The sequence below is a fragment of the Anser anser genome (genome assembly GCF_964211835.1).
Source record: "Anser anser genome assembly, chromosome: 14".
NCBI lineage: Eukaryota > Metazoa > Chordata > Aves > Anseriformes > Anatidae > Anser > Anser anser.
Window position 1 is genome coordinate 4,651,289 of NC_139735.1, and position 23,970 is coordinate 4,675,258.

General features: G+C 47.4%; 1 protein-coding gene across 2 annotated transcripts in view; it reads right to left on the bottom strand.

The window, feature by feature from the left end:
* Nucleotides 1-404: 404 nt before the first annotated feature.
* LOC310881270 (uncharacterized protein) overlaps nucleotides 405-23,970 on the bottom strand; it is a 39,217-nt gene continuing 15,651 nt past the window's right edge. The window contains exons 7-13 of one of the 2 annotated variants that reach the window (XM_083798383.1): nucleotides 12,454-12,566; nucleotides 10,908-10,995; nucleotides 9,567-10,020; nucleotides 8,518-9,209; nucleotides 3,610-3,770; nucleotides 2,026-2,136; nucleotides 405-537 (exon numbers count right to left, since the gene is read on the bottom strand). In XM_083798383.1, coding sequence (XP_083654509.1) covers nucleotides 10,975-10,995; nucleotides 12,454-12,566 — 134 coding nt within the window. In that variant the 3' untranslated portion in view covers nucleotides 405-537; nucleotides 2,026-2,136; nucleotides 3,610-3,770; ... (1 more) ...; nucleotides 9,567-10,020; nucleotides 10,908-10,974. Of the gene's footprint in view, nucleotides 538-2,025; nucleotides 2,137-3,609; nucleotides 3,771-5,430; nucleotides 9,210-9,566; nucleotides 10,021-10,907; nucleotides 10,996-12,453; nucleotides 12,567-23,970 lie in introns of those variants that run through there. The other variant, XR_014572286.1, reaches the window with a different exon arrangement.

Below are 23,970 nucleotides of genomic sequence, written 5' to 3' on the forward strand. Positions count from 1 at the left end.
CCTCTTGTGACCTCAAGGCCAGGAGTGCTGCTGGGTGGCCTCCCCTCGCTGTCTCTCTGTAAGTGCTTAGGCAGTGCATTTCTGTGACATGAAATGGTTAATGAAAAAAAAGGTTACCATCGCTTTTTGTGACACCAATTGTCTACTCCTGACATCCTGATCAGAGTTAAGCAATCAATTTTTCCAGTCTGATTCTCGGCATAAGAGGGTTCTTCGTCACCAGGTGGAAGCTCTCTGAGCAGCGAGCCTGCTTCACAATCCAACGCGAATAATAACACTTGTGCCTTGATTTCTTGTCATTTCTTCCTTACGCTGTCATTTGACTCAAGTGCTGATACTCCATGTCTGTTCTGAGCTTTCAGTTATCAAGTATCTCTTCTCTTAATGCTGTACTTTTAAAATTCATGGCTAAATGAACCGAGTACCATCACTGCGTCAAGACGTCACCCTCCATGCTGTACATTCTTTTATTACATCCACTCACTTTATATGCAGTCTGATTTCTGATTTCCAGACAAATCAATAGGAGTGAATTGACTTTAATAGGAATAGGATCGGACAAAAAGTTAATTATTTTTAATACATAAGCATTATGGACTATTGTGACGTGTGACAGTGACACATGTACTGTGCAATATGAAATACTTAAAATGGCACCAGTCACAATATTAAAATGGCAAATGTTACCCCATGTTAGGGAATGGTGAAAACAATATTTTCCCTTATGTTATTGGTATAAAGAGTCGATACAGTTTTAACAACCTTGCTCACCAGAATGTTGTTACTTGATGTAATCTAGTGGAGCTCTGAGAGCTTCCTCAGGGGAGCAGAAACATGGAAATGAATATGGGAAGCTAGACGGGGGTACCTGAACTCTCAAATGCTCTCATAATGTACAAATAAATTCTTAGCAGTGATGTTGTGTAATAAAAAAAAAAAAAAAAACCTTGCATCAGAGCTTCGTTCAAGTGGTTTGGTCAGGTAGACCATAACCATATATTTATAAACATCCTTGTAAATGAATATATCCTTACGTGTATTTGTATTTTATGGTTGATTGGTTTAACTGTAAGCACATGTAACTAGAGTTAGATACTTGGAAAATGACATTTATCATGAAAATGATTCTGTAGAACAGAGAGCTCAGTTGATTATCAATTGTGATTATGTATGTGTATGAATGCAGTGCCAATGATGTGTTATTTAAATACATTGATTCCTCCTGTCTACTGACAAATAAATATTACCCTGTATAAAACTGCTGCATTGCCCAGCTGGTAAATATTATTGCTTATAATATTACTAGAACAGTTCTTATGCAAACAGTTCTGGAAACTGCTTTAGCATTTCATATGTTCACTTGTTATATAAACAGAGATCAGTGAAAAATGAGGTACACTTGCTGTTTCCAGACGAGAAAAGGACTTAAAAGCGCTTTAAATTCTTAGCACTATAAACGCTTAGCTAAAAATGATGCGAACACGCAAACAGCATTCTCAGGGCTCATGGTGCTGACAGCCCTTTTGGTGAAGAAGGACAGAGTCATAAACCTGGGAGGTTTCAAGAGAATTCATGCCTCAAGGGCAGAACAACTTTTTACTACGGTACCTTATGATTTGTACTGAAATATGACCAATGCGTTTGGAATACTGTTTTACTAGACATTTCACAGCTACATTAAATAACATTTGCAATTTGTCAGAGTGGAAGTTTCTCTCCAGCAGATCAGGAAGTTTTATCTGCAGAACAAATACTGAGAGAATTTTTCGGAGTGCTGTATTGCAGCCCAATTAGTACATATTTGTTATAGAACTGGCCTCTACCACTGTGTTTTAATTCATTCATCTCCACACATGGGAAAAAGTCTTTTGCTTTTTCTTGTTTAAGCCAAAATCTTCACACCACATTTCCCTGCATTATCACTATTTATTTCCACTTATGATCGAAACTCCCAGGGTGCACATGTTACTGGGACAGATTCTTGACAAATTCTTAAAAATTATATGTAAATAAAGCAGAACTAACCTCAGAGCAAGAAAGAGATGGCATAATTGAGACAGGACACGCTGTTGGTGGATGTATGGAGAAGATCGGGTAACAAAGAGTTCAAGGAGCTTCAGAAGTGCCAAAGGAGCTCTGATAGAGAAAGATGGACAAGCAGAAATAGTTGCGCTTGTCAGCAGAACTCAATATGACTTCCATTTTGTGTGAAGTATTTATTAGACTCGGTACCAAAATGTTTCATAGAATATAGAAAACAACCGCATCAGAGAGACACTAAACCAAATACAGCACATCCCCCAAAGGGGAAGGGCAAGCTCAGGCATGAGCCTGCTGCCAAGGAAATATTTTAAAGCATTATTTTGCATAGTATTCTCACAGTAGAGCTAATCTATAACAAAGCTCTGAGTAACCTCCCAACAAAAGGTCAGATGGACTGCAGATGTACTCAGAGGAACCTCAGACTCCACAGATGTCAAACGACACTGTCCTTTCAATTCTATGCTAATAACACACTTAAAAATGCTCCACAGTGACAACCTTAGAATTATCTTGTCTACTGTTGCTCGATTTTAAACAAGGTTCCTTTGGCATATAGCTTGGTTTTCATGCAAATGCACTGACTGATGTCTTTTATTTCATTTTATAGGCTTCTCTATTAGTCACAGGCTATTTACATAATGTGATGGAAGTGGCACCTGTGTGGAGCTATTCCCTATGCAGAATTCATTTCACCCTCATACCTAGTGAGGAAAACTTGCTGCTTCATGTAGATGCTCAGGCTATAGCAGCTACTGGGAATTTGAATTAGTTCTTCCAACCAAGAACAGCTGCTACAGGAAAAAATTCTCAAAGTTTGGGGTCCCACTATATAGAATTGCTTACACAAGACTGCCAGCTCGTTTCAGACTGGAAACATCTGCAGTGTTTATCTCCACAAAGGAAACAGGTGCCGGAGGGGTCTTGGAGGGGCACAGACTTCCCAGGCACACAGCACACTCCTGCCTGCTGCACTGCCTCCCACTGCCGCAGACGCCCAGGCCGCAGCTACTCAGGTTGCCCCAGGACGTTCAGATCGCTCTCCCTAGTCACCAATACAGGCTAACAGACCTATCCATTAACAGGCAACAAAAGACTACCTGGGGGCTAAAATCATTTGGGTGGTATAGGTGTATCAGATGGTCCCACGCTTTAAATTCTGCCTGGAAGCCATCTCAAGACTTACCATCACTACCACTAGTAAAAACTAGTAAAAACCATGACTGTGTGTGATCGTATTGCTATGTTTTCTCAAGTAGTTGGCCAACGGAGGCCACTTAATCCACATGAGACTGTTGTGCTGGAGGGGAGTTGTTTGTTTTTATAAACGCAACCGCTGCTTTCTTACTCATGAGAAGTGAATCTAGGCAAAAATAAAATTCAAGAATTTTGGTATGAATCAAAACAAGAAAGGAAATCCCAGAACAGTCCTCCTACTCTCTTTGGTCTCTGCAAAGCCAACCGTAACAGTCTGCCCCATTCTTCTAAAATCCTCCTTAAAATGATTTAGCTGCCACCCCCTCCCCTTTCAAGCAACTCTGCAGGAACCAACCACCTTGCAAGCCTTACCTCTTCCTGCTGCCTCTCCGATGGATTCCACTATGAAAGGAGCTCTCTTCGGCTGCAGAAACGAATGCTAATCTGCCCAGATTTTGAGAAGGGTCTTGTGGGAATAACAGGGTAGAACAGGGCTAAACCAAATACATACAGGAGCTCAGACCAGAAACAGTCTGCAAGAAAACAAAGATACAGGTTACAAGTCTCAAGAGTAACAGCATGGAAATAAACACACACATTTAATTCAATACACTGTGGCAACTATCTGGGCTTTCAGTGCAAAAATGCTGTTTGGGCATCATTATCTTCATAGAACATTTTTATAAAGATAAAAAAGCAAGGGACTATTTCATATTTAACTCATACGAGGGGGGAAATCCACAAGTACACTGGAGTTGTGCCTGGAGAGGTATGGAATAGGGGCTCTCCTTGCAGGAGCTCAAGGCCACCAGGAATCTGAGATGTCAGCAGGGGACCCCAGGCCTCCTCATGCACAACTTGGCTCTCCCAGCAAAGAGCCCGAGGCCGCGGGCTCCCCAGAGAATACCCCTGAGCACAGGCATTACGGCAGGACGTGTACTTGACATTTGCACTGGGGGTCCCCAAGTTTATTTTGAGGAATTTCAACATGAAGGTCAGAGGGACCTCAGCACACCCACGGGACAAACCTTTGGGAGGATAATTAGTCCAACAGTCCCTTTGAAGGTACCCAGGCCTGATACCTCACTCTGTGCAGAATAGCTCCTATGAGTCAACCTGGCAAGGCTGTCAGCAGGCCTGATATCCCATCCAGTACACATTTACATTTTTGCATTTCAGATGGCTTGAAGTGTCTTATTACTTCCAGCTTATTATTCAGAGATCTTTCTGACAGTGCGAGCAGGTCAAGTTGTCACTCCCACCCAACGTGCCATGCTGCTTGGGAAGCAGGCTTACATACCTCCTCCTTGGGACTCACAGAGCTCATTTAAACTAACACCAAAGATCTCGAAATCACAGCCTAGGCTTTCTCCCGAAATTGGCTCCCATTAGGATGAGTCCTGCAGGCGCCGTCTGTCTCCAGCTCTTTGTTCGAGGGAAGCGCCGGGTCGCGGGGCTCGCTCCGGAGCAGAGAAGTGCTTTCACCGGCCGGGCTGGGAGGAATCGTGGAATATGTCACACTCCAGCAGCTCTGAATGCCGAAATCTGGGTTAGTGACCGTAAACGTTATTCTAAGACGGCATTCTCCAGAGGCATCCATAACCTTTGAGCAGTTCAGAAGCTCCTGCCAACCACCCTTGTCAGGCAGAAAGCCCCCAAAATGAAGCACACCAAGTTATAACTATATTTTCAAGGACTCTTTATTAGGTAAAACCACCTAAAACTTGGCCTGCATTTAGGTGTGCACACAAAACCACGGGCACATTACATCCGATTGTCTGTCTGTACTGCAGTTGAAATATCTGATGTCTTGTGCTGAGTAGGGACGCAAGGCTGCTGGCTTCTAATTAAAGACTAAGTCGGACCCCTAAAAAGTTGGCTACAGAATTAGTATTGAATCCAAAAGCAAAATCTGAGTTGACTGAAAGGTCATCAAACATAGGGAGATAATTACTGCTTGATGTTCCAGGAAACCCAGGCTCTGACACTAAATTAAGGAAAAAAGAAGCAGCACTGGAAGCCTTTGATGAACGATAACAAAAAGATTCTTTCTTTCCCATCCCCACCACGCAAACAGACGAAGCATGGAGATACTGAGGGCATTATACAAGAAAACACCAAGAATCGTGTAAGCCTGAGCATCCCGTTAAACTTCAAATCTTTTTTTCACTGACATACAGAACAAATCAAATATTTCAAAGTGAAAAGTCTTTTTATTTATTTTTTGTTAGTATGATTTACTTTGCTGACTAATCTGACTGTAAAATTTACAGAGCTGATTAGCTTTTTCTCATGAGGATTTGGGTCCTTGCCTCATTCCGAAATGACAATTTACAACGTGCTAAGATTCCAGGGGTGCTCAAGTTTTGGGAAAAGGCTTAGTGGGGTAAGTGTTAAAAAAAAAAAAAATCAGTATGTTTCTGCATGGAGGGAATCTGTAGCAGCTGTACAAAAAGCATTTGAAAATAGCAACAAGATTATGAACAACAAAAAATTATGAACCATCAAATTAATATAATCAAGAGTCACAGTACCTCTATTGCTAAGAAATAATAGCTACTTGCGTTCTTGGAAAAGATGAAAAAAATCAACTGCTAGTGTAAGAAGGCTTTCAAAACATGCAGGATCACAGAATCGCTGAGGATGGGAAGGGACCTCTTGAGATTATCTAATCTAACTCCCCAAGCTCAGTAAGAGTATGATTATTCTTTTTCTGAAGCATAATTAAAAGTTTACCTAATTAAAACTCAACAGAAAAAAAGGCTAAAGAGCTGCAATTCCTTTCCATAACATCCAAAGGAAAATAAACGTTCTCCATCCATTTAGCTAATTTTATCACATTTTTGATCTGCCCTTAGTTAGTGGGGAGTCTGGGAAAAACATCAACTACTACTGCTAAGCTATGGGAGAAAATTCCTGCACCTGGATTCTGCAATTGGTGCCAAAACCTAAGTTTTAGAAGGCACTTGGATCGAACTGGCTAAAATGCCAAAAGCATAAGAACGGAGAGCAGCCTGGTAGCAGGGCTGGAACAAGCCAAACTCAACAGCGACATGGAAGAAGATCAAAAACCTCAAGCTTCCATGCCCAGGCTTTAGCTGGCACTTCAAGAAGTGGAAGACTCATTTCATTGCCTAGAGTACGGGTTTGCTTTCTTTCCAGCTGGAGAAGCAACATCAGATTCAAAGCACATACAAATCCAGGCACACGGGTTTGCAAGAAGAGCAGCAGAGAAAGCAGCACAGGTAAAAGTAGGTCTTTGGAATAGGGTAAGGAAGAACACGGTGCATGAACCTGCGTAATAATAATATTATTATTATTGGCTGGGATAATCTGAAGGGTGCATGGCACAGCGCTGGTTGGACTACCAGCAAAAAAGATCTGTGGTGTGGTCAGCAGACACCTTGGCAGGATCAAAGGCTTGTTTTTATATCTGTCCATTCCAATTGCAACGTTTGAAGCTAGAAATAGTGCAGGCATAGCAGGAGCACCATATGGGGAGCACACTCCTCTCAAAGGCCGGGCGAGGGAACGGGGGTCAGGCGGTGAGCTCTGCGCAGACAATCTCATTTCAACGCTGAGCGCTCGCTTGGGCGCTGCACCGAGGCTTCGGCTTTTAGAGCAAACACAATGCTAATCTGATTGTGCTAAAGGTGGCACACAGCAATACCTGCCTCAGGGAGCAGCTCGATTGCTTTAAAGGTAAAACAAATAAAGTCAGCATAAAAGGTTGACACGCATTCCTTAAGATCAGATTTGACAGCCATCCTCCATACGTATTTAATACAAAACGTAGATGCCAGTAAATCGCAGAACCTCTGGATTCTCATCATCTAAGGAAGGTCTTCTGGTCTTTTTTCCTGTCTCTCTACCATGTACCTTCGGCCAGGTAGCCAGAATGGGCTCCCCAGAGGGGTTTTTGGTTTTCTCAGAAAATTCTTCAGCATGAACTGGGGTGGAGAAAAGGCAGGTGGGGCTGGTGCAAAAAGGCAGCTGGAGAGGGGCTGGAGAAGAGCAGGGCTGCAGAGAGGCAGGAGCATCCTCGCAGCGGTGCTGGGCAGAGGGCGTGTGTCCCGGTGCGAGGGCTGGCCAGGCAGAGACGGGTCCTGGAAGCAGCAGCAGCATCACCCGGCCAGCAGCACGGGCGTGACAGCACCCGAGCAAACAGCCGCCATAAGGACAGCGGGAGAGGTTTCCCCCACACCTCCCATCCGGGCGAGCAGGCTGACCTTGGGCACGGAAATGTCAAGGACGCATCGGAGCCCCTTCCTGGTAATTCGTCCGGACACCATCGCTCCTGCAGGCTGCGCCCCAGGACAGGCAGTACCTGCTTATCAGAAACCGGGGCTGACGTGCCTGGGTTGTTCTGAATCACAGATGGCTTAGAGTGAACCTCACATGGAAAAGCAGCTCAGGGAACGTGGCCCCTGAACACAACCCCACCTGCCCTCCCTGCAGACCCAAGCTGATATTTATGGCAGTCTCCACATTTCCTCCATAAGTTACACCAGAGCTGCAGGATTTATTTGCTCGTCTACTTTTTTCTCCTTGTTAGTTGCATGACATCCTCTGCCTGACCCTCACCAGCAGCACAGCGTGCCCTTCAGAGCCCAAATGCACGTCCTGAGGACTGGCTGCCCCACGCACAGGGAGCTGGAAACAGCTCCCAACTGGCAAAGCTGGTGGAAAACCCAGTGCTCGTGAGTCCCCCACATCCAAAGTAACCCACATACCAGTGTCAGCTTTAGGTGGCACTAAAAATAAAACAACAGCCTACCTAAACACATTAATTTCTACATAAATTCCTGAATTTATAGTTAGACTTCTGAGGATTTTTGGTGGACAGAACACTCATTTCAAAGCAGGTGATTAGGGATGTATAAAAATATCCTTTTTACTGTTCAGCACTTAGATTAACATACCGACTAGTTTTAACATCTCAGCAGCCATCCTCCTGCAAAAACAAACACTTTCAGTCCCAGTATAAAAGCCTTAAAAGGCCAAGTATTCACAGGTGGGATGACAGATGCAGAGGTTATTTCCTTCATATAGCAACAAACCACCTTAGACCCCCTCAGCCATAGGGAAGACAGAAATCTGCCCTAGGTAGCACTCAGCAGCGCACTGAGCACACCATAAATGAACCACTTGGCTTGTAGGATCAAAGGTAGGAAACAGGTCATTATCTGGGGCTGTTAGGGATAGAAAAAGGTTTTAACCCAGGCTGAATTCCTGAAATACACATAGGAAATGGATCACTCCTGTTTTAAAGCTCTTCACCTTAAAACCCATCACCTCATGGCCATTTCTAGCTCCACCAGGGCAGACAGCCTTCCAGAGCTCCTCTTGCTCTGCCTGGATTCTCAGTTTCCCTCTGCTGCCTCCTCCTCTCCACCACTCCCTGGCTGGTAAAGAGCAAAGATGAAGCTTCTCACAATATTTGGCAAGAACACCTACATGATGCAACTGCCCAGAACCAGGACTTAACAACCACAATTCACGTTTACCAAATCAGGACAATGCAAATTAAGATTTGGGGGAAGCGGGGAGGGCAACATTAAGGGACTTTCAACAGCTGGAGTCTCTAGGTCAAATAAGTTGTTTCCATTCACTTAGGTAATTTTTAATTAAAAAAAAAAATAACAGCTACAAAGCAATGGAAATCAAAGGCCAGACTTTGGCACCATTAAGAAACCCAAAGGATTTTACCACCCTAATCCCCAAGTCTTGGGCTACCAAATACCCAAGGTTTCACCAGACTCATCCTTTGCCTTTCCAGGACTTTTGTCTGGGTAGAATTGGAGATTTTGTCCATCTGTCTGCACTTCCCAGTGGTGATGCTCAGATCTCTTCCGGGAAGGGTGAGGCTGACCACGTGTGCTGTAAACCAACTGTACCTGCACAACAAATCCAACTCTGGAGCCCAGCAGTTCTACTGCTCAAGCACAGGCCATCTGCTTTCCACAGCACACCTGAGACACACACAAGAGAAAAACTGGTGTCAGCTTTAGGATATGACAACAACCAAGTGCTACACTTAGTGAGGAGTGACTTGAAACCAGAATGAAAAAGGTGCTGCGTTCCTGCCCCCAGTCTCTGATTTAGGTAGCTCAGCAGGAGTTTACAGTCGGGACAGATTAAACAACTCGCACAGAAGATGCTCAAGCGTTCAGGTTTACATTACGAAGAACTTTAGATTGTGATAGCCTGTGCTTCTGGCATGCTGAGGACTCCAGAAGTTATAATTTGTCAAGCATACAGAAGGAGTTAGTCCCAGGAGCAGCAATACCCCCAGGTGATACACTGATCACGACAAGGACATAACCAACCTTGAGGAGTTAAATAGGTGCTGGGCCTGGATTCACATCACTCTCTTGGAGCCAAATTCAAGTCTGCTTTTCCTCGTCTGCTGTTTATTCCATGTAAGTGCCAAATGACATTAACATGAAGGCTCCCTGAAATTCCATCTCAGTAACATTTAAAAACACGCTATTGATTTGTGTCTGTCTTGTGTCAAGACTTGTCAGCAAGCCGCTGTGAAGGACACGCGAGCAGAGCAGGGCACTCTTCAGAGACGCTCAGCAGCTAACTGCAGCTCCCAGAGGGATCCGCACACTTCGGTAATCAAGATGATTCCATTTTCCCAAGCCAGATGGCTGATTGATCTGATATTATAGAGCACATGGTCAGACTAAAATGTTTTTTCACGCTCCATTACACAGTCTACTTCCAAGTCTAGTTAAACGTCTTCAGATCCTCTGGAGAATTAAAAAAAAAAAAAAACTAGAAAAATAACAAAAATACATTACTCTCAAAATTGTCATAAGATGCAGTTACGGCAATACCATTGTTAAAAAACTAAGTCTTGATCCTTCTTAGGGAAATCAACGCAACATACAACTTTTCCTAGGAAGTATTTTGCTATTGGAATACTTCCAAAAATTTTGGATGTCACAAGGAATGGGCATTTGCAGGACAACTGCCTCATTTTACCAATAATGAAAGGCCAGGACAAGCTTAGCTCTAGACACCTGCCCAGGTCTGCTTGCTCTGCTTTGATTCTCAGAGCAGCAGCCTGTGGTCCTCGGGGCAGCCTGGAGGACCAGCAGTCTTGTTACCAGGAGCACTGCAACCCACACCTCTCAGTTTGCCCATTTACCACACCTTACACTGACAGTACTATAAAATACAGCTAAAGTCTTCAGACACCCTGTTATCTAGGAGTTTATAAAGCCACATTTAGACAAAAACCCCAAACAATCCAAGCCTGCAGAGCTTCGAGCATGAGCTGCCGGAGCGGCCACGCTCACCACTGCTAGTCAATCTGCAGTGGCTGTGTGTATTTTCTCCTGGGAGCCTCTGTGTAAATATGCAGAGCTTGGATTTATGAAGCAATCCTTTTTCTTCTTTGCTCAGTTTTGAAAAGAAGGAAGAAAAATAACCAAGACTCTTTCCCTGTCTCACCCTTTTATTATATTGACATTTTGTCTTTTCTTTTTTTCATCTCTGGAGACCAGGGTTAAAGTTTCAACTCAGACACAAGTACAGTGCTTGATGGAATTGTTTCAGTGCCTAATAATTATTTGTCCACACCATAAAACTATTATCTCCCAATCTGTCATCATTAGCCTTTACTGTTTGGCCAAGGCAGCAGGTTGCATTGGCTATACCTGAAGTACGTGCTGGGCTGGGCGGGTTAGAAAACACAGGAACTGCCTGCACGAAGCAGACCTTCGGCTAGGAGTATTGCTTGCTTTCCTGGAAAGAAAAAAAAAAAAAGGGACCAATTCAACACAAACGTTAAGAGGAGCGATTACTTTATTGACATATTTCCTCCCAGCAGTTTATGGGTGCAAACTATTTTTTGCATTGGAGAAAAATCAAGGTCATATTATGCTTAGATTGTATCTGATTAATTTTTCATATTAAAAACATTTTCAATGCCAGATGGCTGATTTGTGGTCATTTAGAAACCAGAAGGCATGAGTCAGGAAAAGAAAAAAGCCCTTAACTTTGTTCACTGAACAACCTTTTTACCTTGCTAGTCAAATTATATTACATACTTTTGAGCAGGGAAGTCATTTAAGAGAAGCATGAACCTTTATGATTTTAAAGCATCCATTTCCCTAGCCTTTAGAATTATTCTTTCCCACTCAAGCCAAGACTCTCCCGGGTAAAATTCCCGAGCACAAAAATACTGACCTCTGCGCTACCTTTTGCTGGGAAGAAAGATAGCAAAAGATCTTTGGGTCACTGTTACCATCATCCCACTTGAGGACACTGAGAGAGATGGACAGGGAAACCTGGAGTCTGGCTCTCCTGTGGCTCCCGTTGTCACCTTCAGGGTACAGTTTGCTAACTGGCAAACAAGGAGGGTCCCCTGGGGACAGCAGAGCAAGGACAGAGCTGCTGCAGCCCACACAGCCGCGACCAGACTCCAGTTTGTCAGTGCTGGGGCAGAGAGGAGCAAAGCGCCCAGCTCCCTCCTGTCCAGGTGAAGCCCAGGCTTGCACAAGCAGTGCAGAGGCTCTTCTGTCCTGCTTATGCCAGGCTACCCGCTGCTTAACATTTGCCAGAATGTCATTGGGAAAGGAAAAAAAAGCGCTCCTTAATTATAGCCCTTCTGTCGTTCGACTCAGGGGTTTTATTAAAAGGGAGAAAGCACAGAGAGCAGCTAATCAGCTGCTCCTAACAAATGAAGTTCTGGAGATTGATTTTTCAAGTGATTAGCGGTGCAAACACACGTTTTTCCGCAACTCAAAACCTTCGCATTTTCCTCCAACAGCTACTTTCATTAACCAAGAAAGGATCAGAAAAGGACAGTTAACAGCCTCAGATACAAACAGTTTTACCACCAGAGCACACAGATTTAAAAACCTATTTTGCAGCTTTGTTTTCCTAGTCCCAGCAGCTCCACAGGTTCCATGTGCAGCTTTAATTAGAAGCCAGAGCCGCTGCTGTACCTTTGCACATACAATTCTTGCATGACAAAACATCCCTTGCTGGACAAAATGCCATTGAGCTTCGCACAAGCCATTCACTGTCTTCAGCAGCATCTTAGCACCCCTGCCCCTGTGCTCACGTTAGAAGCTCTAAAGACAGAGCAGAACAGCTGCCAGTGCCTTACAGGCTGAAACAGAGACTGGAGTAGCTTGGAGACAGATGATACACCCTGAAGTGAGCTAACACTATGTTTGGTGGCATCAGGCAGCTTACGTGTTTGCTGTGCTTCTTTCCATACCCGCCACTCCCAAGAGGTATCGAGCACCTGCAGCTGGCAGCACCGCTGGGAATGGGAGCGCCGGGTGCTTGGCTCTCACGCAGTACAGCTGCAAGTAAAGCCAAACCGTGAAAATTAAGGTGAGAGAACCTGTTCGATAGATCACAACCTAGATTCAGTTTAGACATCCAGAAAAGGACAGCATTTATAAAATCATCATTTGTTTACCATTCATTGCCTGATTTTATGAAGGTGAAAGTTGTACGAGTTTCAGCAGCAACTTAATACCTTTCTGAGCAAGGGACTGGCTGGGGAACAATTTTGTTTGCACCCACAAACAATTAACACATCTCCACCTCCGCCCTGGCTTCACACGTGCGGCTGCCAGAAGACAGACTTTTTCCTCCACGTGCTCTGTTTCACCATACCCAATATACACCCATATACTCCCCGTCCTGCCGCAGAGAAAAGGAATTCATTTCATCAGACGGATGAGAAAGTCCAACATGACCACTTTCTGGCAGTGCATGGCAATAGCACGTGGCCAGCTGGACCCTTGCCATACTGCAGGGAGGATTTTCATGAAATTAAATTGCCCCTAGCTCACAGTGGAGGAAGCATTTTCCACAATGGAGGAAGCACATAGAGACTGTGGATCTCTCAGTCCCCAGCAGCTGGAGGGGCAGGAAGGAGAGATGATGCTCTTGCTTCATTCTCACCAAAGCAACCCTAGCCAGATAATTCCGACACAGGGTTTATGGCAGGTGTTGGACTCTATTCCTTTGACCTCTTACAGCTTCCAAGATGCAGCAGCAGTGTCCCTGGGAGGGAACAGAGCTCTGAATTCAGGGCACCGCTGCCACGCGAGTTGCTGCAGCGCTCCTTTCACCCACCGTGCTCTCATTACGCAGCACCACGGGGCATTCACTTACACCGGCAACGGCAGCTTCGCAGCCCTCCTGCGAGCAGGGGGACTTTGCTTCCAGTGAGATCCAGGATTTGCAATTAGTGCAGTTGTGCAGGACGCTGTTACTGAACCTGCCATTAACAATTACAGTTAACTGTTGGTGAGAGGACAGCATGAATTAAAGCACCATCTGTACATCATACAGGTAGATAGAAACTACTCGCCGTCAAGATACCGCACGATCTCCAAACCCAGCCTTTTTGGTGCACTGCTTTTCATCCAGACCTGCGCGGTGATTAAAGCACACCAGTGGGACCAGGGTAGAATAAGACCATATGGGCTCAAGATCTCCTTCCCCTGCCCTCCAGGGTGAGGCTCTCTCATAGCAGTCAGGGAATTCTTTCCACTCTCAATGGCAGGTTTGTTTTTCTTCCCCAAACTGCCAGCACAGGAAGCTCTTAGACCAAAATTTCACTCCCAAGAGAAGTTTTGTCCCGATGTGGAGCAGCTGGAAAGCCACCCACAGCTGCTTTCTAAGGAGTGCTCTTTCAAAGAGAAAACTACCGGCTAATCGAGGGCTGCCACAAAACCCTACGTGCCTCAACCTCCACTGTCTGGCCCTCGGCACTGCTGGTGGAAGCAAGCACCAGCAACAGCCACACTGAACATACAGGGGACCTGAGAGTAAAGGTGGATTCCTCGTGCTTACATGGGCTCAGAGATAATCTCACCGCAGTTCTCAGTAGAATTAATTCATGCACTGTGTGCGCAGTGCTATCAAGATACGAGAAGGAATGGATTACCTAAATACACATTTGTCATGGGGAGTGGAACAGCTGAGACCAATTTTCATTTTCGCTTCTGCACTTAGATACGCTTTGTAGATATTTTCCTTCAGCAAATGATTCAATCCATCACAATTAAAGTAACACAATGTAATCTTTCCTTTAATTGTTCCCTTTCTGCCAGATATACAAGTTCAAAATACTTTCAAAATACGTTCAAAGTAACAGTTAAAATAGAAAGATTATTTTCAAAATTAGCACAAATCTCCTAATGGGTTCAGAATTACATGCTGGGAGTCTTGCAACGCATTGATTTTTGGTACTTAATTTTAGAAGATTTCCAAGGTACGCCAGCATGAATCTGAGCTGATATTTCCCAGGAAACTCTAATGGACTTGGGTATTCAAACCTCCCAGAAGATCAATCTCCTTTCTGGTGCGCTGCTGCAGCCGCTCTCCTTCCCCACGTGCTCGGAGCAGCGGTGCCCAGCCGCGGCAGGGATGGATGGAGCAAGCCCTGCCTCCTCCTGGCAGCAGCCCACGGGCCCCACACCTCATCCACTTCCACGGCTCAGGAGCAAAGCAGTAGGGAAGGTCACAAACACAAGATCAGAAGGACAAATACAGGGAAAGACGCCAAGCAGAAATGTGGACGGTGTCTGTTACTTGCACAGCAGTGCTCAGGAAGAGGGAACAACCAGCCACGCGTTGGGCTGCATGCCCCAGCAGCTTTGCTCACTGCTAACTTGGGCAGGTTTGACCCACAACTTAAAAGCTTTTCCTGACTGTTCATAAGCTTGCACAAGTACATGTACACACAGATAAGCCTGTCAAACGGCAAGTAAGAGCAATGCTCGGAACGTCTGCCCTCTCCTGTAACCAGGAAACGGGTGAAAAAGAGCAGTTCGACATCACCCCGGTTAATGAATGTGATTTCTTCTATCCCCTCCTTCCATCTCCTGACTTGTTTTCAACTCCCTTCCTTGCTGTACCTCCTGAATGATTGATTTCATGTCCAAGCTCTGCAACAAAGCAATGCCAGCACTGATGCTTAATAGGTGAAGAGCTGAGGACTTCCTAGCGCGAGGCAGACCGACGCTCTCAGCAGCAGCTGGGGACACCAAGTGATGGCGTGCAATGCACACACGATGCCCAAGGAGCTGGAAAGCAGCAGCAGCAGCAGGTTTCCTCCCCGTGCTTCCCCAGCGCTGACAGTGGCCACCTGCTCTCGCACATGTCAGCTCAGGCTCACGCAGCACATTCTGGGAAGCAAATACACTAAATTGTCAGCGCTGCCTTAGGAAATTATGACGAGCCATCTTTGCAAGTGCTAGAGAAATCGTGCTTTCAGTGAAAGTTGGCTCCCAAAACTGCAGAGCTGCTGGCCATAATTTTAATAGAAATGGCACGTGCCAGCATTGTAAGGATTCAAGCTTTCATTAGCTGTCGAAACAGGGTTTCATACAAGCAGCACTGTTGCTTCATGAACCCTTCCTCAATAAAGGATTCAGAGGAAACCACTACCCACACCAGGCTACGTATCTGCACGTTACGCTAAAGCACTTGCCCTGCTCACCACAGCCATCCAAGAGCTCTGTAAGTACTCAGCGACATGAAGGATGCTGAAGTAATCAGCACATTCAAACTCTTACCCGAGCAGGTATGCAGCTGCACCTGGAAAACAGCCTTAGAAAAGCAACTGGTGTAAAAGGAGTAAAAATTCACAAGTTACACCTTTTGCAAATGCCTCAGCACATCCACCATGGAGCAAGCAGCGTGTGAGCACACATAAGCTTTAGCTGGTCAGGATGGGTGCCAAAACCAGTAACATCCTACCTGTCAGGTGTCCCCCAGCTGAGCCTGCAGAAAAAGCAATGCTGCTCGTCCCAGCTGGGCTCGTGTATGCCTACATCGTGCTGCAGCACCCAGCACAAAGCTAGCCCAGAAGACACCAGCCGTGCCATGCCACACACGAGCATATGCTAGGGATGAGGAAAGGAGCAGGGGGACGGGGTGACAGCCCTTATGCCAAACCTCTCCCTCTCCTCCTCCTCCGCACACAGGACGATGCAGGTGAGCCAGGCTGGCGAGGCAGCAACGGGACACTGGGCAGATGGAAGGGGGCTGCTTTCAGCACACAGCCACAGGCAGCGCCTTGCTGAGCGCAAACTACAGCTTTTGGAGTCGGTCCCCAGCCCCAGCTGGTCTCAGCACAGGAGGAAGCTGACCGGTTGTGCAGTAACCCATGAGAAAACGCGGCTCCCTGCCTTCACATAGGAGCTGAGGACCATTCTGCTCAGAACCGCTGGATACAGTTATTTACAGCAGTGCTGCAGAACCCAATTCCTGTGTGGCCAAACAGAGTTACTTCACATGGCTACTCTGTGCTGCAAACCTCCGTAACCCTTTACTTACATACTCATAAATTAATACACCAGAACTTGTATTCTTACTTCTCATGCATACATTATTATTAGTCTACCCTATCTGAAGATGCTGGAGCTGAATGCAACGCATGTTTAAATCACCGAAAGATCTTTCCATCATCTTCAGCAGAATTAAATGACAATCTCGATGCCAAGGTCCTATCACATTGTGATACTATTAATATTACGCGTATTAGTACGGGCAGCAAAACATAACATTATATCAAATCCCGTCTGAACAGTTTCTTATCAAAGACACGTCTGACAGAAAATACATCCTCCCAAAATAACTGCGGTATTTGCTAGCGGCACCCACGCAGTGAAGCACTGAAACTCCTCGGCTGCTTTCCAGGCTCCCAGAGCAGCGACGCGCTCCCGAGAACCCCGAGGGCTGCTCCGCTCTCCCTCCGCGCAGCCCCAAGCAGCACATACTTACTCCAGCAACGTAAAGCGTCCCGAAATGAGCCCGGTCTTACAGGACTCACTTGGACACTCGTCCTGCTAAGTTTTGCCAAGCTAAAAGCTACGAGGTTTGGCAAGGTATTTGGGATTAAACACATTCAGCAGGTCCAACGCATCCCTGCTTTCCACGCGCACTGTGACACTGGAGGCACCGCACATCAGCAACCCAGCTAGGATGTGCAAGCACGGATTTGTGAACTACAGGGAGATACCAGGCACTTGGAAACAGCAAAAATAACAAATTTAAATGTCTCTGCTGTGGCCTTATTTTGACAGTTTAAATGCTCAGTAGTGTTCAGCTGCTCAGCTGAAGCAGGGCGCTGGTGCCACCTGCCGTTTGCTCGGGGCTGGCAGGTGAGCACCGGCAAATCAAATGACCACGTAACAAAAGAAAATAACATGATAAATTGAAATCTGGCATAAATGAAAATCCTTCAGATGCCTCGCGGTCTCCTGTGGCTGTTTAGGGATGAGAGTTTTAGACAAGATTTATTTACGTGGGAAATACCACAAGTGAATCCTTGCTGACACAGCCCTTAATGCCACCTGAAGTTAGACACAATGCCCGCCCGGAAGCAAAGGGCAGGATAAAAACAGACAGACACGCTTACTTTTAGGGGACTGGGGGGGCTGGCTCCCCCTGCCAGGGGTGAGGACAAAAGGCTGTTACCTTGGGACGAGCAGCCAGGGGCCTGCAGGGCTGCAGACACAGGCGCTCACCCCGCTGGTTTTTGAGACGCCCAGTCTGAGCCCAGCCCTTACACAGAGGCACCAGTTTGAGTCTGACGAGCGAGGATATCGTTTTGCTGGGGCCCAACTCACATAAGACTCATTCACGCCGTCCTTCCCAAGAGCTATTTACCCTGACAATTGTGCTCTGCCACAAGCGCTTAACCCACTGCCCAGCCAGAAGACGGGTTTCACGCAGACGCCGTGCCCCTTCCTGCAGGTACCAGCCAGCGCACGCCGAGACCGGTGCTGCACCGTGCAGAGCAGGCAGGTAGCACACCTCTGACACAGCACGGGCAATGCTGCTTTTAAATGGAGCTGCTGAGGCCAGCGGCACACGAGCAGGGTGTCCGGGGGCCATGCGGGGAGCGGCAGCTGTCGGGGAGGCACGCCGAGCACGCACAGGGAGCTCCTGCGAGAGCTAAAAACAGAGCAGGCAGCGAGAGCCAGGCGCACGCGATCCGCCCGCTGCACTTGTTGTGGCCGTCTCTGGCCGAGGCACACCACAGGTCCTGCTCGGAGCCATTTCCCTGCCTCAAACTGCCTCCCGGGCACCCAGGGGACAAGCCGTTGTAAGAGCAGTGCCGTGAGGGGACGTGGGACGAGGGCGTGATGGGCGCGATCCTTCGTGCTCCAGCAAGTCGCTTGCTGAGGGGAAGGCCAGGATGAAACGTTCCTCTCTGAAATGCCTTGGCTTTGGCAGGATGAAACCTGGACCCACACCCACGGGGAAGCTCTCAAGAAATTCGGGCACATTTTGTGGAGCTGTATCACAACACAGTCCGCAGAGGTTTGGTAGGACCCAGCTTGTGTGCACATGGTCTCTGTAGATACCAAAGTGTCCTACCTAGGGCTGGCAAACTTCCACAACGTGCCCCACTCCTCGAGTTACCTATACATAGGTCTGTATAGCTCAGACTGGCACAGCTTTAAGTTACAGTGGAAAATATATCAGATATGTCAAAACATCTGAAGTTAAACCCGAGGGAGTGGTGCTAGAAGGCATAGCTATAAGATCATCCAACACGTGGATGCCTTAAGGCATCGTATAATAACTTCTCCATTGCAACACTGAGCGAACTTTAATTTGAGACCAGTCAGACTACAACACTGCTCCTGGGACTCAGTGCGTGGAGAACGAGCAGCACCTCTGCTAAATTGCTCACAGAAGTTAATACCAAAAGATGATTGAAGACATCTGCCAGCAATGCCACTTTTGTTACGTAAAGACATTTCCAAATTACTCATGCTCATTTGCAATCTTTTTTCCACCACGCTTGCTCAATCCCCTTGAAGTCTTCAAACACGTGCCAGCATAATTTAGAAGGGCATTTGCCTAACAGTGACATCACTGGAGATAATCTGAATTTACACCAATATGCTTGCGATAAACATCCAGGCTGGCTTATCGAGAGCATCACACCTTCTGTAGGATGATGGGTAACAGCAGAAGAAAGGAGAAACGTATCCCGCTGTCCTGATGCAAACCCGCATCACTCCTCCGAAGACAGAGGAGCCGTACCAACCCCAGCGTGGATTTGGGGCAGTACCCCAACAGGGATGGAGGCAGCCCAACAGTTGCTGGTCTCAGACGGGTTTGGCTGGGTTTAATCAGACAGACTTGGCTGAGCCTCCCGGTGAGTTCAGTCTCAGACTGGTTTGACCAAGTTTCACCAGCCAAACGTGGCCGAGCCTGCCAGTGGTTACCACCCACTTGGAGACCTCAGCAGTGAGAAGGGAGGGAGGAGGGCTTGGGGAGCCTCGTTTGGGGAGCCTCAAAGCCTCTCCGCTGCCTTTGGACCACGGGCAGGCTGTGACACCTTCTGGCCGTGACCCCTCTGGGTGACTTAAACCTCCCTGAGTCTGTCGGCGTTTACTTTTAACCTGCGATCTTGTCCACTGCACTTCGCTGAGGACCTCCTGGAGGAAGAGCCCCAGCTGTGCAAGGGGCACCGCCGAACACGCACCAGGTGCAGACACAGAAGCCTGTCCTCGCAGGCCTGCCTGCTCCGCGTCCCCTCTCCCGGCAGCTACCAAGCAGTTTCAGGCCTCTGACTGCCCGAAGTCACTCACTTCTTGGGGAAGACCAGCTGGCACCTGCCAGCCTGCCTGGCGCTCCCCTCTCCCCCAAAAGTCCCAGCACCACCAAGCTCCCTCCCTGTCCCCACTTCCCTTGTCGCTTCAACATCAGCTTGAAATCAGCTATGGCAAGCACAAATGGGAAGATGGGCTCAACTTTCTGGAAGTTTCTGCCTGAACACCAAATCTAAATGTTGGCCATAAGAATTAATTTAATTCTTACCATCAAACCTAGCCTAGGCACCAACTCGGCAGTGAAGCCACTCAGCTTCTCCACAGGACAGGTCCATTTGTTTTCACGCTAAGACCACTTGTTACCCTGTTCAGAAACCCCCTCTGGAAAAAAAAAAAATTAAAATTGTTCCTCATCTGTCTCAGAGCCTGACGTGGTGTCAGTTGAAATGTCACTTCAAAAGCTCCTGACAAAGCCCTTCAGGAAGAAGGGCCCCCAGCATTTGCGACCTTTGCGCCAGCTGCTTGTCCATTTTGAGAGGGGTTTAGGATGGCTGGAATAGCCAGTTCCTTCCCACCACCCCTGCCTTTAAGCTGGTGTCAAGAGTTCATCTGATAATTACACCATCGGGAGGTGAATAATAGTTTAAATTCCTCGGGCTAGATTGTCTAGCTGCAGGACCCGAGTCAATCCTGCTGGCTGGCAGCGGAGGTGCTCGTCCACAGGAGCGCAGAGCCGCACTTCTGGAGTTTGAGACACCTTCCTCGGAGGTCTCCGAGCACAGAGGAGAACTGGAGAGGCAAAAAGTATTCAGAGGAAGCAGGTGCAGCTCCCAGAGCATCCCTGCACCACAGTCTATGATGGCAATATGGTGGTCAACATCCACCCAAACTGAAAACCACCCAGAAAGCCTACAGGTGGCAAAGCTGCATCCCTGCCACAGCATTTAGAAAGCAACAAAATGAGGGTGGCTGTAAAGCTTTTTGCCTGGGGACATCTCATCCTACCTGTGCACGTCTGCACAAAGCGATTCCCCAGAGCACTGTGAGGCAGTGTTTTGGAGCACGGGAACGTCCCGGTGAACTCGCTGCTCTGACGCTGGGCCCAGACACAACCCAGGGCTGCAGAAATGCCCCGGCTCCAGCTCCTCACCTCCACGGTACCTCACTGAACAACACACCTTGCTTGACATCTAAGCATGTAATGGCAACGTGCTTCTGCCATCAGACATTACTTCAGCTCCCAGGACTTTACACAGCTTCCAGACTTGGTAGAAGCCTAACACAAAACTGCTGGAGGCAGCAAGGTGTGAACTGGCTCCACCAAACGCAAGCTGTCCCCTGCGTTCCTCAGCATTTGGAGAGTGGGAACAGCTCCCAATTTTTTTAATACCCTGAGTAAATAGGAAGTTGTTTACATTCCAGATCTGTATAAAAGCTATAAAAGCGGCCTGCTTCTAACAAAGTTTTGTCTCGCTTCTTTTTTCTTCTGGCCCCCTTTCAAAGCAGGGAATCGCAGTCAACCTGAGCTGGCATCCTTCCAGCACTCAGGAGCACTAACGGCGTGAATTGTAAGCGACTCCAGAGCTGGCCACTATTGTACCCCAACACTGGGCCTGTTTTGTTCCAGCTAACGGTGCGGCTCTGCTGACTCTCAAACATGCTGGAGAGAATAAATTGCTGCAGTTTATTCCCATCCAGCTGACATTCCCACCATGCCATCACTCACGAGCAGGGATCTGCACGTTAGAAATGTAACCCACTACCCCAGACAGCCTTCAGTCCTCAGAGGGGAGTGGGAGGAGAGGAGACTTCCCACTTCAAGACTCAGCATTGACTCAATCTGCTGGCAGCGAGATCCCCAAACCCAAACTGATGGCTTAGAGGTGAGTAATACTTTAATTTCGAACATACTAATTACATTCTCGAGTTACGCGATAGCTTTTCAGGGGGTGGGGAGGAGAGGCAGGGATGTGATTTGCCATTTCTGATCGAGGTGCTCCCCTTTCTGGCACGCTGAGCTCTGCCTTACCTGCAGACCCTTCGAGGGCTGGCATTCTGGCATCCTGGCAAACCAGGCGAGCCAAGCCCTCAGCGTGCCTGCCTGCACGAGCAGCTCTTACCCTCGTGCCCAGGAACCACGTTGTCCTCCAGTAAGACTCTGGCTTCCAAAGCACAAGTGGACTCTGCTGACAGCCGAGAGGCATCCCAGCTCCAGAGCGTGTGTGCACGGTGTGAAGCCATGATGGGCTCTCGCCTTTGAACACCTCACTTCACTAACAAGTTATGTTGCAAGCAGCCAATCCACCAATACTTTTAGTGTCTTGGGCTGGGAGAAGAGGCGAACGGTCCCCAAGGCGTTCAGCTGCTGCTTTACACTCAGCTGTGACGCAGGCTCAGGTGTGCAGCAGAGCACCTGCTGGGCTCCACAGCTTCTACCTAAAGGTGGCTCACCAGCAGCTAAAAAGAAAAGAGCAGGGACAGAGATGCTACAGGGAAGAGGGTGGCCAGAGAATATAATGCGTATTTTCAGTGAGAGTCTTTTCATAGCACTGAGAACTGTATGGAGCGGGGTTCCAAGAGCCACAGGCATGGGATTTGGATTTTGTCTTTCACCCTGCTCCACCTTTCAGCAGCAGCAGACTGCTCTGATCCGCTAACAGCACATCGTTTGCAGCCACAGAAGTTCACAGACCAGCAAAGTATCTCAAAGGTACCAGCATGAGCCATGAGAACACCTTGCCTGGGTATTCCCCTATAGCAGCCAAGGAGGCAGGACGCCCTGCTCCTGCCCTGGCCATGCAGCAGCCACAACCAGATCATAACAAACATCTCGCACTCTGGTTAGGTCTTATCCAGAGGGCAGTGAAAACAAGGGACAGGTGTGGATGGGATTTTTGAGCCTTCCAAGACCAGATAAAAAAGCAGCTGAGGATCAAGCATTTCCTTGGCAGAGCAGGGAGCGAGGTGTACCTGAGGGTAGGACCAGCTTCTTGGCAGGACCTTCATTCTCGCTGTTGCCTGCATGGCAACTCATCCTTTTCAGATTTGGCTTTTCAGTTGTATGATATGGGGTATCCAAGAGCTTTTTCCATAACATTGTCTCATTGTGCTGTTGATTCAAAAGGTAGTGAGAACATTCACTGGTTTGTCTTCACTGCCTGAGAGAGGAACTTCACACATTCACCAAAAACAGTCAACAAGAACTGTAACTTGTCTCTACCTCTATTGCATGCTTAACTATGAAACTTTAAGCACATTTACCGACCAGCTCTCTCAATAAGCAAACTTTTGTGGGAGAGGGGAGCAGGCAGAGACAATGCCCTGGCTCTCCTATGTCTTGCACTGCAGGCAAGCCTTCAGATTATCATCTCCTAACTTCCAAAGGCTACGGCTGATGGGGACAACCCCTCACTGCCTGCCGGGGCTGCTGGCAGGCTCTGGTTGCAGCTGGAGTCCCCATCCATCGACACTGCTGTAGGTGAAGCGTTTGCAGCGCAGCTGGGCACCGCTGCCCCCACCCAGCAGACACTACATGGGGCATTTCTGTTTTCCTGAGACTTTCCAGCCATGAAGCATTATAGCTTGCTTGCAGGACGCTTGAGCAGGAGTTTAGCAGACAACCTCTCTCTGTCCTTCTCTGGCAGACAGAAACTTCAAGCCTTGATGTATTTTTAGGACTTTTCTACCTAGGAAGTTGGTGTGTCAGCTGCCAAAAAGACAGAAACCCGAGAACCCACTGAGATCACTTCCTAGATAGACTCTTCAGCAATCAGCACGACGTCTGGTAGATCAAGGGACCACCAGCAGTTTAGGCTCAGACCACCGGTGGCTTTCATTAGATGAACTTTTTACTGTAGATGCCTTTTCACAAGAGGGGAGCAGAAAGTATACGACCAGAAAAGCTTTCCACCACTTGTAAACAGAAACAGGTACGTGCTAGCACAAAATGCAATCTGGGGTGAGAAAAATAAGTCATGCCTCACTTTTCTAATGAAATGGCACTAAAATCTGAGATTCTGGGCACTGCACCATCTGTGGTTACAAAGCTATTGCTCTGGTTTACATCGAGTCAAGCGCAAGCTAAACCCAGGCCTGGCTTTCTAGCTTGCCTTTGGGTGGAAGTGAACAGATTTGCTTTAGCAATGCACTCAGGTTGCTTGGCAGGCCAACA